This window comes from Tachyglossus aculeatus, chromosome 6 (genome assembly GCF_015852505.1).
Source record: "Tachyglossus aculeatus isolate mTacAcu1 chromosome 6, mTacAcu1.pri, whole genome shotgun sequence".
NCBI classification, from domain to species: Eukaryota; Metazoa; Chordata; class Mammalia; order Monotremata; family Tachyglossidae; genus Tachyglossus; species Tachyglossus aculeatus.
Genome location: NC_052071.1, coordinates 12,739,180 through 12,752,003, shown reverse-complemented (window position 1 = coordinate 12,752,003; position 12,824 = coordinate 12,739,180). Strand labels below are relative to the sequence as shown.

Here is a 12,824-nt window from a genome sequence, read left to right as displayed (position 1 = left end):
TTCACAGTCTCAATCCCCATTTGACGGATGAGGTAACTGAGGCCCAGAGAAGTGAAACGACTTGCCCAAGCCACACAGCACAGAGCCGGGATTAGAATCCATGACCTGACTCTCAGGCCCTTTCTCTATCCACCACACCATACAGTTTGATTGATTCCAAGGTTTCTGGATAGACTCAACCAGTGGAAGTTATTGGGAACTTACCGAGTGCAGAACACTGTGCTAAGCGTTGGCGGCGGCGCACGGTATGGACCACCAGTTGGCATTGCGTGGCACGTCAGATCCCACGTATATTTGTCTCTCCAGATGATCAGTTTTGGTCTCCCAATTGGGGCGGCCTGGGGGCAAGGCTAGAGGGGAAAGCAGAAGGGTAAAAAGGAAGTAGGAATGGGGAGAGGGAGAAGAGGAAACGAAAGAAGGGCGGTGGAGATGGGAAAGGGAGGCGTGGGGCAGAGGGAGAGAGATGGGGCTGGTTATGAATGGGAGTTTCTGTCATGGCTGGCAAAATCATCATCATCAATCGTATTTATTGAGCGCTTACTATGTGCAGAGCACTGTACTAAGCGCTTGGGAAGTACAAATTGGCAACATATAGAGACAGTCCCTACCCAACAGTGGGCTCACAGTCTAAAAGGGGAAGACAGAGAACGAAACCAAACATACTAACAAAATAAAATAAATAGAATAGATATGTACAAGTAAAATAAATAGAGTAATAAATATGTACAAAGAGTAATAAATATGTACAAAGAGTAATAAATATGTACAAAATGTGGTTTGGGCTGTGCTAGAAGTGCTTGGCTTCAGAACGGGCAAAACGGCCACTGTGACGGACACCTTCTCTAAGCCTGCTATGGGCAGGGAATACGCCTATCAATTGTTATATTGTACTTTCCCAAGCACTTAGTACAGTGCTCTGCAAACATTAAGCGCTCATAAATATGACTGAATAATTCTTCCTTCCCTACCCACCCCGGCGAGACCCCTGAGGGTTTTCAGGTGGCGGGGCAGAACTTCCAAGATAGTAGCCATCTCACCTAACAGAAGACCTCTCGGCATCCCCCGGAGAGCCTTGAATCAAGTCAGCGTGCCCTGAAAGAGAAAATGGTGTTAGTCACCCCTTCCTCCCCCAACGGTGGCTAACCTCAGCGGGGAGGAAAAGCATTTAGGTACAAAATGAGGCTTTGGAATTTCAACTAGTCCAATGTTTAGTCATGGGTAGCTGGAATTTCAGGTAAGGGAAGCGAAAACCTTGACTTCGTGTATAGTGCGAGCATTACCCCTTCCGATAATAGTATTCTCCGAGAAGATCTCAAGTGAGCTATTATTTCAGCTGGAACATCTTTAACTCGACATTGAGCAGAAGTACTTTTTTATGGCCGGCTTTTCATTAGCTCCGATTCCGATGAAAGACCCATGACGCTGTCATCCTGGCACCGAATGGAGTAAAGTTGCTACCATTTGGGTAAACGGATGAATGAACATCTTTAGGCTCAGTTAAATGACCAAAAGGCTGAACTTCAAAAACAGGGGTTTGATTTCAACCTCTGGAACCCAAGAAACGTGCTTGTATCCACCCCAGCGCTTAGTAAAAGTGCCTGGCATGTAGTGAACGCTTACCAAATACCACAATTATCAATTATTATTAAGAAACATGTTATGATTATGGTATTTGTTAAGCGCTTACTATGTGCCAAGCACTGTTCTAAGCGCTGGGGTAGATGCAAGGTAATCAGGTTGTCCAACATGGGGCTCACAGTCTTAATCTCTGTTTTGCAGATGAGGTCACTGAGGCGCAAAGAAGTGAAGGGACTTGCTCAAAGTCACACAGCAGACAAGTGGCAGAGCCGGGATTAGAACCCACGACCTCTGACTCCCAAGCCCGGGCTCTTTCCACGGAGCCATGCTGTTACAACAGAACTTAACATACTCATTTCTCTTCTGGGCCTAAATCATCGTCATCAGTCGTATTTATTGAGTGCTTACTATGTGCAGAGCACTGTACTAAGCGTTTGGGAAGTACAAATTGGCAACATACAGAGACAGTCCCTACCCAACAGTGGGCTCACAGTCTAAAAGAATAATAATTATGGCATTTATTAAGCACTTACTATGTGCAAAGCACTGTTCTAAGCGCTGGGGAGGTTACAAAGTGATCAGGTTGTCCCACGGGGGCTCACAGTCTTAATCCCCATTTTACAGATGAGATAACTGGGACACAGGGAAGTTAAGTGACTTGCCCAGAGTCACACAGCTGACGATTGGCAGAGCCGGGATTTGAACCCACGATCTCTGACTCCAAAGCCCGTGCTCTTTCCATTGAGCCACGCTGCTTCTCTAAATATCTCACCAGCAAGGTTTTTAACGTCAGCTAAATTTGCAAATCCACCGTGCTGTCCGTGAGTCGCTTAAAAAACAAAAATTAGAGTCCAAATGGCCACGGGAGACAGGTGGGCAAGTCAAGTTTCCAGTTTGATCAGCGCTGCCTTTCAAGGCGTCTTCCCAACTTTGGTTACTTACAGTCGCTTTGCCAGGCTGGCGGGTTCACAGATGACTGAAGATTGACCGTAATTGGCAAAGCCAATAGTCGCTTTGCAGGCAGTCGAACGATCAAACTCTTCATAGCCAACAGACAGTGACTCTCCCTTCTCTTCAGAGCGTTAATGAACGCTTATCTCATCCAAGAGGCCTTCTCTCACTAAGCTCTGCTTTCCTCTTCCCCCACTCCCTTTTGCATCGCCGTGACTTGCTCCCTTGTTTGTCCCCGTGCCGTGGCACTTACGTCCATATCTCTCATTAATTTCTTTATATTAATGTCTATCTGCCCCTCTAGACTATAAGCTCACTGTGGGCGGGGAACGCGTCTGTTGATTTTTACATTGTACCGTCCCAAGTGCTTAGTACAGTGCTCTGCACACCGTAAGCGCTCAATATGATCGATTGAATTACTTTTCTTCCACCCACCATTTACGTCTTGCCTCTCTGGGCCGGGGCCTAGGCTTGCCCTCAAAGATTCCCCAGACATCAGCGTCCTCCCTTTTAGAGCCTAAATCTCCAGAACTCAGGGGCTGGGTTTTCATTTCCTCCGTCCTGAGGCTCAGCAACCCAGGCGCGTCTCATTTCTCTCAAATGCCGAGGAGAACGGGAACGTCTACAAGAGCAGCGTGACGTGGAGGAGAAAGCGGGTATTTACTTTTCCAGCATTTCTCCGAGGTCTTTTCCAAATAGCTCTTGCGGGAGGGACTTCTTAGAAGGCTTCCAGAAGAGCTGTCGGTTTCTCTGACGGCGTTTCAGCAGCATGTCAGTTATCCAAACTAATTGGGACCGAAAGGATAATTGAAATTTGGAAGGTGACGGACGCTTTCCCTGGCTCGCTCCTCGGGCTGGCCTCCTGGCAAATTCCAGAAGATGATGCCCCGTTCCCAGCGGGGTTACTGAGCTCGGTTGCAGTAACGCCTCTTTATTCGGGGTACGCGGCCAGTGGGAAAGTAGAGCGGTGAATGGCGGCCAACTGTGTAGTACGGTGCTCTGCACGCAGTAAGCGCTTGATAAATACGATTGAATGAATTGGGGAGGGACAGTGGAGTTCAGGAATGAAAGAGCCCTCCTCACAGGCCATTATCAGCCGCCCTCCCTCCTCAAATCTGACAGTTACTCTCCCTCCCGTCAAATTCTTATTAAAGGCCCATCTCCTCCAAGAGGCCTTCCCTGACTAAGCCCCCCTTTCCTCTTTTCCCACTCCGCTCCGCATCGCCCTGACTTGCTCCCTTTATTCACCCCCCCCCCCCCAGCCCCACAACACTTTTATCCATATCTGTAATATATGTATATTAATGTCTGTCTCCCTCTCTAGACTGTAAGCTCGCTGTGGGCAGGGAATGTGCCGGTTTATTGTTATATCATACTCTCCCAAACGCTTAGTACAGTCCTCTGCACACAGAAAGCGCTCAGTGAATACAATTGAATGAATGGAGAGTACACTATAACAGATACGTTCCTTACCCGCAGTGAGGGCAGTGCACTCCACTGTGTCAGCCTGACAATAGAGGACAGATTATTCCATCTAGAAGCAACACAAATAAAGTATTCCAGAAATATGTACCTAAATAAAAGGGCAGTCCGGCCTCCAAGACAAATTGCCCCACCGTGCGACCGCGAGTTAGGGGCTGCCTTCAAATTCCGCGTCGGTGACCGACAGAAGCAGGGTTTTTCTGAATGACTGGAAATTGAAACCGGAAAATGGCAGAAAGTTCTCTTCCCACTATCTCAGCATTCCAGATTCGGTGCAAAATAATAATAATAATAATTGGCATTTGTTAAGCGCTTACTATGTGCAAAGCACTGTTCTAAGCGCTGGGGAGGATACAGGGTGATCAGGTTGTCCACGTGGGGCTCACGGTCTTAATCCCCATTTTCCAGATGAGGGAACTGAGGCCCGGAAAAGTTAAGTGACTTGCTCAAGATCACACAGCAGGCATGTGGTGGAGTCGGAATTCGAACCCATGACCTCTGACTCCGAAGCCCATGCTCTTTCCACTGAGCCACGCTGCTAATGGGGCTCCAGTGTGCCAGGGCTGGGAGAGGAAGTCGCCATTCTGAGCTTTAAGAGGAGGTTCCAGGTATTTGGCTGGAATTACTAGCCTCTGCCGAGCGAACGCTTTCTTTTGTGCGGGCGTCGTAAACCCGGAATTGGGCAGTCCAGAGTCGCACTGCAACTAGCCTCTCAGTAAAAATAATAATAATGGTAATATAATAATTACGGTATTTGTTAAGCGCTTATTCTCTGCCAAGCACTGTTCTAAACGCTGGGGTAGAGATAACTCAATCAGATTGAACAAGTCCCTGCCCCGCATGGGGCTCACATTCTCCATCCCCATTTTACAGATAACTGAGGGCAGAGAAGTTAGGTAATAATAATAATAATTGGGGTGTGTTAAACGCGTACTATGTGCCAGACAGTGTACTAAGCGTTGGGGTGGAGACAAGCAAATTGGGTCCCTGTTCCACCTGGGGCTCACAGTCTTTAATCCCCGTTTTACAGATGAGGTAACTGAGGTACGGGGAATAATAATAAATAATAATGATGGCATTTGTTAAGCGCTTACTATGTGCGAAGCACTGTTGTAAGCGCTGGGGAGGTTACAAGGTGATCAGGTTGTCCCACGGGGGGGCTCACAGTCTTCATCCCCATTTTACAGATGAGGGGCTGAGGTACGGAGAAGTGAAGTGACTTGCCCAAGGTCACACAGCAGACGTGTGGCGGAGCCGGGATTTGAACTCAGGTCCTTCTGGCTCGCTGGCCCATGCTCTATCCACTACACGGTACTGCTTCAATATCAGCTATGGTGTATGTTGAATGTAGTACGGCATGGTATATTGCAGATGTAAAGATCTTGTGTCTTATTCTGTTGTATTGTGCTCTCCCAAGTGCTTAATACAAATGCTGTGCACATAGGAATCGCTCAATAAATATGATTAATTGACTCTAGCCCAGCGCTTAGTACGGTGATCGGTAAGTGCTTACCGAAGACCATGATCATTACTATTATTATTATTGTTATTATTATGCAGCTGGCAAGAAAGTATTATCCCAAGACTGTTGGGATATCACAGCTTAACTAAACTTTGTGACCTTGGAGGAGAACTTCAACGTTAAAACAGTGAGTCCCAAAGTGGGTTCTACTGCTTCAGTATTCGTCCATTCATTCAGTCGTATTTATTGAGCGCTTACTGTGCGCAGAGCACCGTACTAAGCACTTGGGAAGTACAATTCAGCAACAAATAGAGACAATCCCTGCCCACAACGGGCTCACAGTCTTGAAGGGGGTGGTGGGACAGACATCAAAACAAGTAAGCAGGCATCAGTAGCATCGTTATAAATAGAATTACAGATTTATACACATCATTAATATAAATACATAGAATTATAATTATTAAAATGAACATATATACGCAAGTGCTGTGGGGCAGGAGAGGTTAGAGCAAAAGGAGGCAAGGGACCGGAACGGTAGCACTTAGGTCAGGGGAGAGTATTTATTATTATCATCATCATCATCAATCGTATTTATTGAGTGCTTACTATGTGCAGAGCACTGTACTAAGCGCTTGGGAAGTACAAATTGGCAACATATAGAGACAGTCCCTACCCAACAGTGGGCTCACAGTCTAAAAGGGGGAGACAGAGAACAAAACCAAACATACTAACAAAATAAAATAAATAGAATAGATATGTACAAATTAAATAAATAAATAAATAGAGTAATAAATATGTACAAACATATATACATATATACAGGTATTTATTGACCGCCTCTTCTGGGCAGTGGGTGGGAGAGGGCATCTGGAGACAGTGGGAAGATCCCAAGCGCTTAGTACAGTGCTCTGCACACAGTAAGCACTCAATAAATACGATTGAATGAATCCTTGCTCTCGAGTTGTTTATCATCTCGCATGAGAGATAGGCAGGCACAAGATGGTTTACCGTTTGGAGGAAAAATAATAACGATGATATTCGTTAAGTGCTTCAGGGTAGTCAGGTCGTCCCACGTGGGGCTCAGTCTTAATCCCCATTTTCCAGCTGAGGGAACTGAGGCCCAGAGAAGTGAAGTGACTTGCCCAAGGTCACACAGCAGACAAGTGGCAGAGCTGGGATTAGAACCCCTGATCCTTCAACTCCCAGGCCCGGGTTCTTTCCACTGCGCCATGCCGCCTCTTGTATTCTCCTAAATACCGTTGATTGATTGATTGAGAAGTGGTGGAGGAGAACCGAGGCCCCCCTGACTTCCAGCCCTGGGCTTTTCCCACTAGGCTAGCACACAGCAGACATGTGGCGGAGCCGGGATTTGAACCCACGTCCTTCTGACTCGCTGGCCCATGCTCTATTCACCACGCGATACTGCTTCAATATCAGCTATGGTGTTGTTACGACTCTCCACTGCCTCTGTCTCTAAGCCAGCTTCAGTTGTAGCAAGAACATCCCCTAATTCCCCGACTACAGCTGAGTCCAAGCACTTGATGACACCGTGCATTATGGCGGAACTGATTGCACGGCATAAAAAAAGTGCAAGGTTATTCATGGGAAGGATCCACCTTCCCGTTCAGTGACTCCTTCGATTTTTCCCAGGGTTTAGGCATAATTTCCTCCGCCCCGTCATCTTTCATTTATTTTGTCAGCTCGACGTCGGTGTTTCTCAGAAAGCTATTTCTGGCCTTCGAGAATACTCGGTACTGAAGTGAGAAATCAAATGTACTATAAAAGCTGAGCTTATTCGATCAGTTTTAATATGTTCAAGGAAAAATAATCCGTACTTTAGACAGACTTTTTTTTCCTATCCCACTATTGTGCCTGGAATTCTTGTGTGGCCTCCGTTTAGCAAGTGTCTTCTGGATTTCCTTCATGGCTCCGTCACCAGCCTCGGAAATCACCTCCCTTCATAGATAGACTGTAAACTCATTGTGGGCAGGGAATTTGTCCGTTTATTGTTATATTGTACTCCCCCAAGAGTGTAATAACAGTGCCCTGCACACAGTGAGCGCTCAGGAAATACGTTTGAATGGATGAATGACCGTGAATGATCTGGAGTGAGGCGGGAAAAGCTGGGAATCAGAAGGACCGGGATCTAATCCCGGCCCTTCCGCTTGTCTGCCGTGTGACCTTGGGCAAGTCACGGAACTTCTGTGCCTCAGTTACCTCCTCTGAAAAATGGGGGTTAAGGCTGTGAGCCCCATGTGAGACAGGGAAAATGTCCAACCCAATTTGCTTGTATCTACCAGAGCACTTAGAACAGTGCCTGGTACATAGTAAGCGCTGCACAAATACCACAATTATTAATATTATTATTACCATGAGCAAATGGGAAGTTCTCATTAGCAGCAGCTGCAGTGGTATCTATTGAGCACTTACTATGTGCAGAGCACTGTACAGAGTGCTTGGGAAAGTACAGTACAAAGAGTTGGCAGACATGTCCCTTGTCCACAATGAGCTGGCAGTCCAGAAGGTGAGGCAGTAATATAAATCATTTATAATACATAATTTCACCTCCCTTCTCTCCTGCTGCAGCCCAGCCCGCACACTCTGCTCCTGTGCCACTGACCTCCTCACTGGGCCTCGTTCTCGCCTGTCCCGTCATCGACCCCTGGCCTGAAATGCCCTCCCTCCTCACATCCACCAAACAATCACCCCTTCCCCCCTTCAAAGCCCTACCGAAGGCTCACCTCCTCCAAGAGGCTTTCCCAGACTAAACCCCCCCTTTTCCTCAGCTCCCTCTCGCCTCCCCGTCGCCCCGACTCACTCCTTTGCTCTACCTCCCCTCCTCACCCCCAGCACTTAATGCCTGTTTACTTGTTTTGATATATATATATCTATAATTCTGTTTACTTATAGAGGGGGCAAGGTGATGGAGAGCTTTGAAGCCGGTAGTGAGGAGTTTTTGCTTGACAACCACTGGAGATTTTTGAGGCTGGGGGGCAACATGCCCAGAACGTTTCTGTAGAAAGATAATCCAGGCAGCAGAGTGAAGTGGGGAGAAACAGGAGGTTGGGAGGTCAGAAAGGAGGCTGATGACTATTGGTGCTATTGATGCCTGTTTACTTGTTTTGATGTCGGTCTCCCCCCCTTCCAGACTGTAAGCCCGTTGTGGGCAGGGATTATCTCTCTTTATGGCTGAATTGTACTTTCCAAGCGCTAAGTCCAGTGCTCTGCACACAGTAAGCACTCAATAAATAGGACTGAAGGAGTGAATGAATTTCAAGTTTTGTAAGTAAGTGCTTTGGGGTTGAGGGTGGGGCGAATATCAAATGCCCAAGGTCACTGAACCAAGTGCCTGGATAGGAATGGCCTAAACTCAGCCCCTTGGAAAGCGAATTTGACGTCTTTTCACTATTCAGAAGCAGCGAGGCATAATGGATAGAACACGTGTCTGGGAATCAGAAGGTCACGGGTTCTAATCCCAGCTCATCCACCTTTCTGCCGTGTGACCTTGGACAAGTCACTTCTCTGGGCCTCAGTTACCTCATCTGTAAAATGGGGATGAAGACCGTGAGCCCCATGTGGGACAGGGACTGAGTCCAACCTGATTAGCTTTTATCTGCCCCAGGCCCCCCCGGGACCTGGTCTGTCGGCTCCACCGTGACCCGGAACGTGCCCCCACCAGTTTGAAGGACGGAGCCAGGGTGGCACTATCCCTCTCCATCCTCTTCCCTTTCCGGCCCCGCACCTGGCAGTGCCATTCCCTGGCGCTGGCAGCAGTCCAAGCCATCACACGACACCAGAAGCAGCGGGACAAAACCGTGCCGCGTGGCCCGAGAGAGTCCTGCCTCGGTTTCGGCTCTTCCGCACAAAGAGGTGGCCGGCCCCCTGTTTGAGGCCTTTATCTTCCCATCCTCACTCAATATTCAGTTACACCCTGAAAATTGTCCGTCCCTTGGGAAGCCCTAGCGAAGACAGTCTATCCATTTCCAAATCTAAAAAGCCGACAGCTAAAAATATGCAGCGAAGCAGCGGGATTATTTGGGATAGTCCTTTTGGAGGCAAATGAACACGCTGTTTCCTGGCTGTAAAAATAGAAAAACTCCCATTGCTCCTGTTCTCAAACGAATCGTTCAGCAATGGGTCAATAGCCTCGTCCTTGACCACAAATCACGCGGTCAATTATCTGCGGATTTTGAAATCGGCGGACAGTGAATTCAATCAAGTGCCCTATTGATTTAGCGTTGGAGCTACTTGGATGCAAATTACTGTACGAATAGTTCAGGTATCACGTTTGGAGAACACTTGGAAACTGTAAAGTGCTTTTCAGTTGTTTTCTCTGATCACGGCTTTATGTTCACATCACAAACCGAGGCCCAAAGATTAGGCAGTTTTCCTGTGGTCACACACCAAGTCCCGGCCGGCCCCAAAGATAGCTTTGATTTCCTAGCTCCTTGTGGAGCACAGAGTCCATTATCATAGGGGTTTGTTAAGTTGTGTTTATTGAGCGCTTACCATATGCAGAGCAGTATACTAAGCGCTTGGGAGAGTACGGTATAACGATAGACACATTCCCTACCCATGATGAGCTTACAGTCTAGAGGGAGGGACATCTCCCGTCATCTTTTTAGTTGTTACCTGTTATTCTCTACACAATGAAATGCAGACAAATTTCTCCTTTCCCCCGGTTTTATATCCACCATCAGGCCAGCCCTTTATTGTGTACACACAACCACCTGTAGCGTTTTTAATCATTCTGGTACATGTTAAGCGCCTACTATGTGCCAAGCGCTGTTCTAAGCGCTGGGGTGGATACAAGCAAATCGAGTTGGGCACCGTCCCTGCCCCGCCTGGGGCTCACAGTCGTAATCCCCATTTTACAGATGAGTGAACCGAGGCCCAGAGAAATGAAGTGATTTACCCAAGGTCACACAGCAGACGGGTGGCGGAGCCCAGGTTCTTCTGACGTATAGGGCCATAATAATAATAATAATAATAATAATAATAATAATAATTGGCATTTGTTAAGCACTTACTGTGTGCAAAGCACTGTTCTAAGCGCTGGGGAGGATACAGGGTGATCAGGTTGTCCCACGTGGGGCTCACAGTCTTAATCCCCATTTCACAGATGAGGTAACTGAGGCCCAGAGAAGTGAAGTGACTTGCCCAAGATCACACAGCAGACATGTGGCGGAGTCGGGATTCGAACCCATGACCTCTGACTCCAAAGCCCGTGCTCTTTCCACTGAGCCACGCTGCTTCTCTGTGAGCCACGCTGCCTCTCTGTTGCTCTATCAACTAGGCCATGGCAAAAAACTCTGCTGAAAAGGCCAACCCTGACCCATTCCAGAAAACTAGCAAGGACACGGAGTCCAAATAAAGTCCCTGCCTCAGATTTTTAAAATAGGTTAAAGTCGTTCCTTAATTGCGCAGGTTTTTCTTTAAGGGTTTGTTGACTTTAATTTAAAAATCTCCTCTTTGTTTTTTTTCCCCCCTTTTCTCAGGGAAATGATTAATGGTTGAGAAATAGCAGTATTGTTGGGGCATTTCTGTTTAACAGCACACTAGAAATTTTACTCACCATGATTACTGGTGAAACCTAATAGGGCTCTGAGAGCCCAGGAAATGCTGACTCTTTGGAACATAAAGGTTGTACTCGGTTATACAACCTAGATAATACATGAAACTACCAGGAGCAGTGATCTCATTCTAGGAACAGATAAGTTTATAAATACAATGAACACACAACATAAATTTCACCGTTGAAACACAAGCGGAGAGGATGTTAGCCGCTTGCTAAGGGAATCTCTTAATGAGCTCAGTACACCGTTACTAGAGGAATAAAAACGCCCCCTTTAAAATGTGAATAAATCAGCTGTACCGACGAGAAGGCGAGAATTTTATAAAATCCCCACATCTCGCCATTCTTGACTTGAAGGCAAGTCTTGTCTTTGGGAATTGGTAATTTGCTCTCCCCAACTTTTCTTCCCTTTTCCAAAAAAGACTCACGTCCACAAAAGATAGGATCAACTGTCGTTTGTGTTTGTTTATAAGGTTTTCCTTTCCTGGCTCACTTTTGGGACTCTTCAGTGCTTCAGCCCGGCCCCCACAGCACTTATATAAATAGCCTTATAGTTTCCCCCATCCATAGTTGGTTTTAGCGTCTGTGGACTTGGAATCCCCTTGTGGACCAGGATCACGTCTACCGACTCTTGAATTGTACTCTCCCAAGCATTTAGTTCAGTGTTCTGCGCGCAGTAATCGCTCAGTAAGTACCATCGATTGATTGATCAGAAAGGTGGACAATGCACGTATAAACTCTACCATATCGGCAGCTTCCTCTTAGCTTTAGAGTTGAGGCCTTCATGGTATGCCATTACTGGAAAACTCGATGTAAGACCGAATGAAACTATTTTCTCAGGTGCTTTCTCTGACTCCTCTCTTTGGATGCATGATTCTGGTTATCCGGGTTTGTATCATCTTATGGGCCTGTTCTCACCCTGAGGTCCTAGCCCAAGAGGTTAGTTCTTCCAACCCAGGACTTGACGATCCGGTCTGGAAGGCACCCGAGAGAGCCAGCCTTTTCCCAAAGAGACCAAAGTGGATTGTGTTGTTGTTTCATTTGTTTCCCGCCTTAGAAATAAATGGTCACCCAATCTCTTGGAGAAGTGAGATCCATTCCATCCTTGAGAAACAGTGGCATTGGCGGTCTCTCATGGCCGGGGCGAAAGCTCGCCATTCAGGAACCCTGATTGAGGCCCAAAGAGGGAAAAGGGACACAAGGTGGAGAAGAATAAAACACAGGAATATGGGATTTGCAACAAAAGAGGGGCATTTGAAAAGAATACAAAAGCCCGTTGAAAGAAGATGGCATGAAAAAGAGGGGTGGGAGACCTAGGGGGCTTTCAGAGCACAAAGAAATGGAAGTCTAGGGGGAGAAAGGGCCAGAAGAAAATGCCATTTGGCATTTTTAATGATTCCATTGATTTTCTTTTACACCTGCTACCCACTTCTTGCTTCTGTCTTCCTTTTGGGCAAAACACTACCACCCAAAATTGACTTTGTGTTTTCGTTTCATGCAGATGTAGGCTAAACAAAGGGAATCGTCTTGGAACAGCGAGTGTCCACTCTTCAACTCACCCTCCCCCTTTTTTCTGTCATTTAACAGATTCCTGAGACATTCAGGCAAGCCGCGCTGCGGAGAGACTATTCAAGGCATTTATTAAATGCTACAAAGGTAAGCCCTGGCAGACTTTCCCTCCTCTTTGCCTGGTTGGTGGCGGGGAGTGGCGCGGGAGGAGAGAAGGTGCAGGCCCTTAGACGGTTCTCCAGTTTCTAATGCATATTCTACATCTCT

General features: G+C 47.0%; 1 protein-coding gene across 1 annotated transcript in view; it reads left to right on the top strand.

The window, feature by feature from the left end:
* Nucleotides 1-12,824, top strand: part of ABCB7 (ATP binding cassette subfamily B member 7) — an 85,279-nt gene that overhangs the window by 18,765 nt on the left and 53,690 nt on the right. Inside the window, exon 3 of the mRNA XM_038747699.1 lies at nucleotides 12,636-12,704. Within this exon, the coding sequence (XP_038603627.1) occupies nucleotides 12,636-12,704 (69 nt within the window). The remainder of the gene's footprint in view (nucleotides 1-12,635; nucleotides 12,705-12,824) is intronic.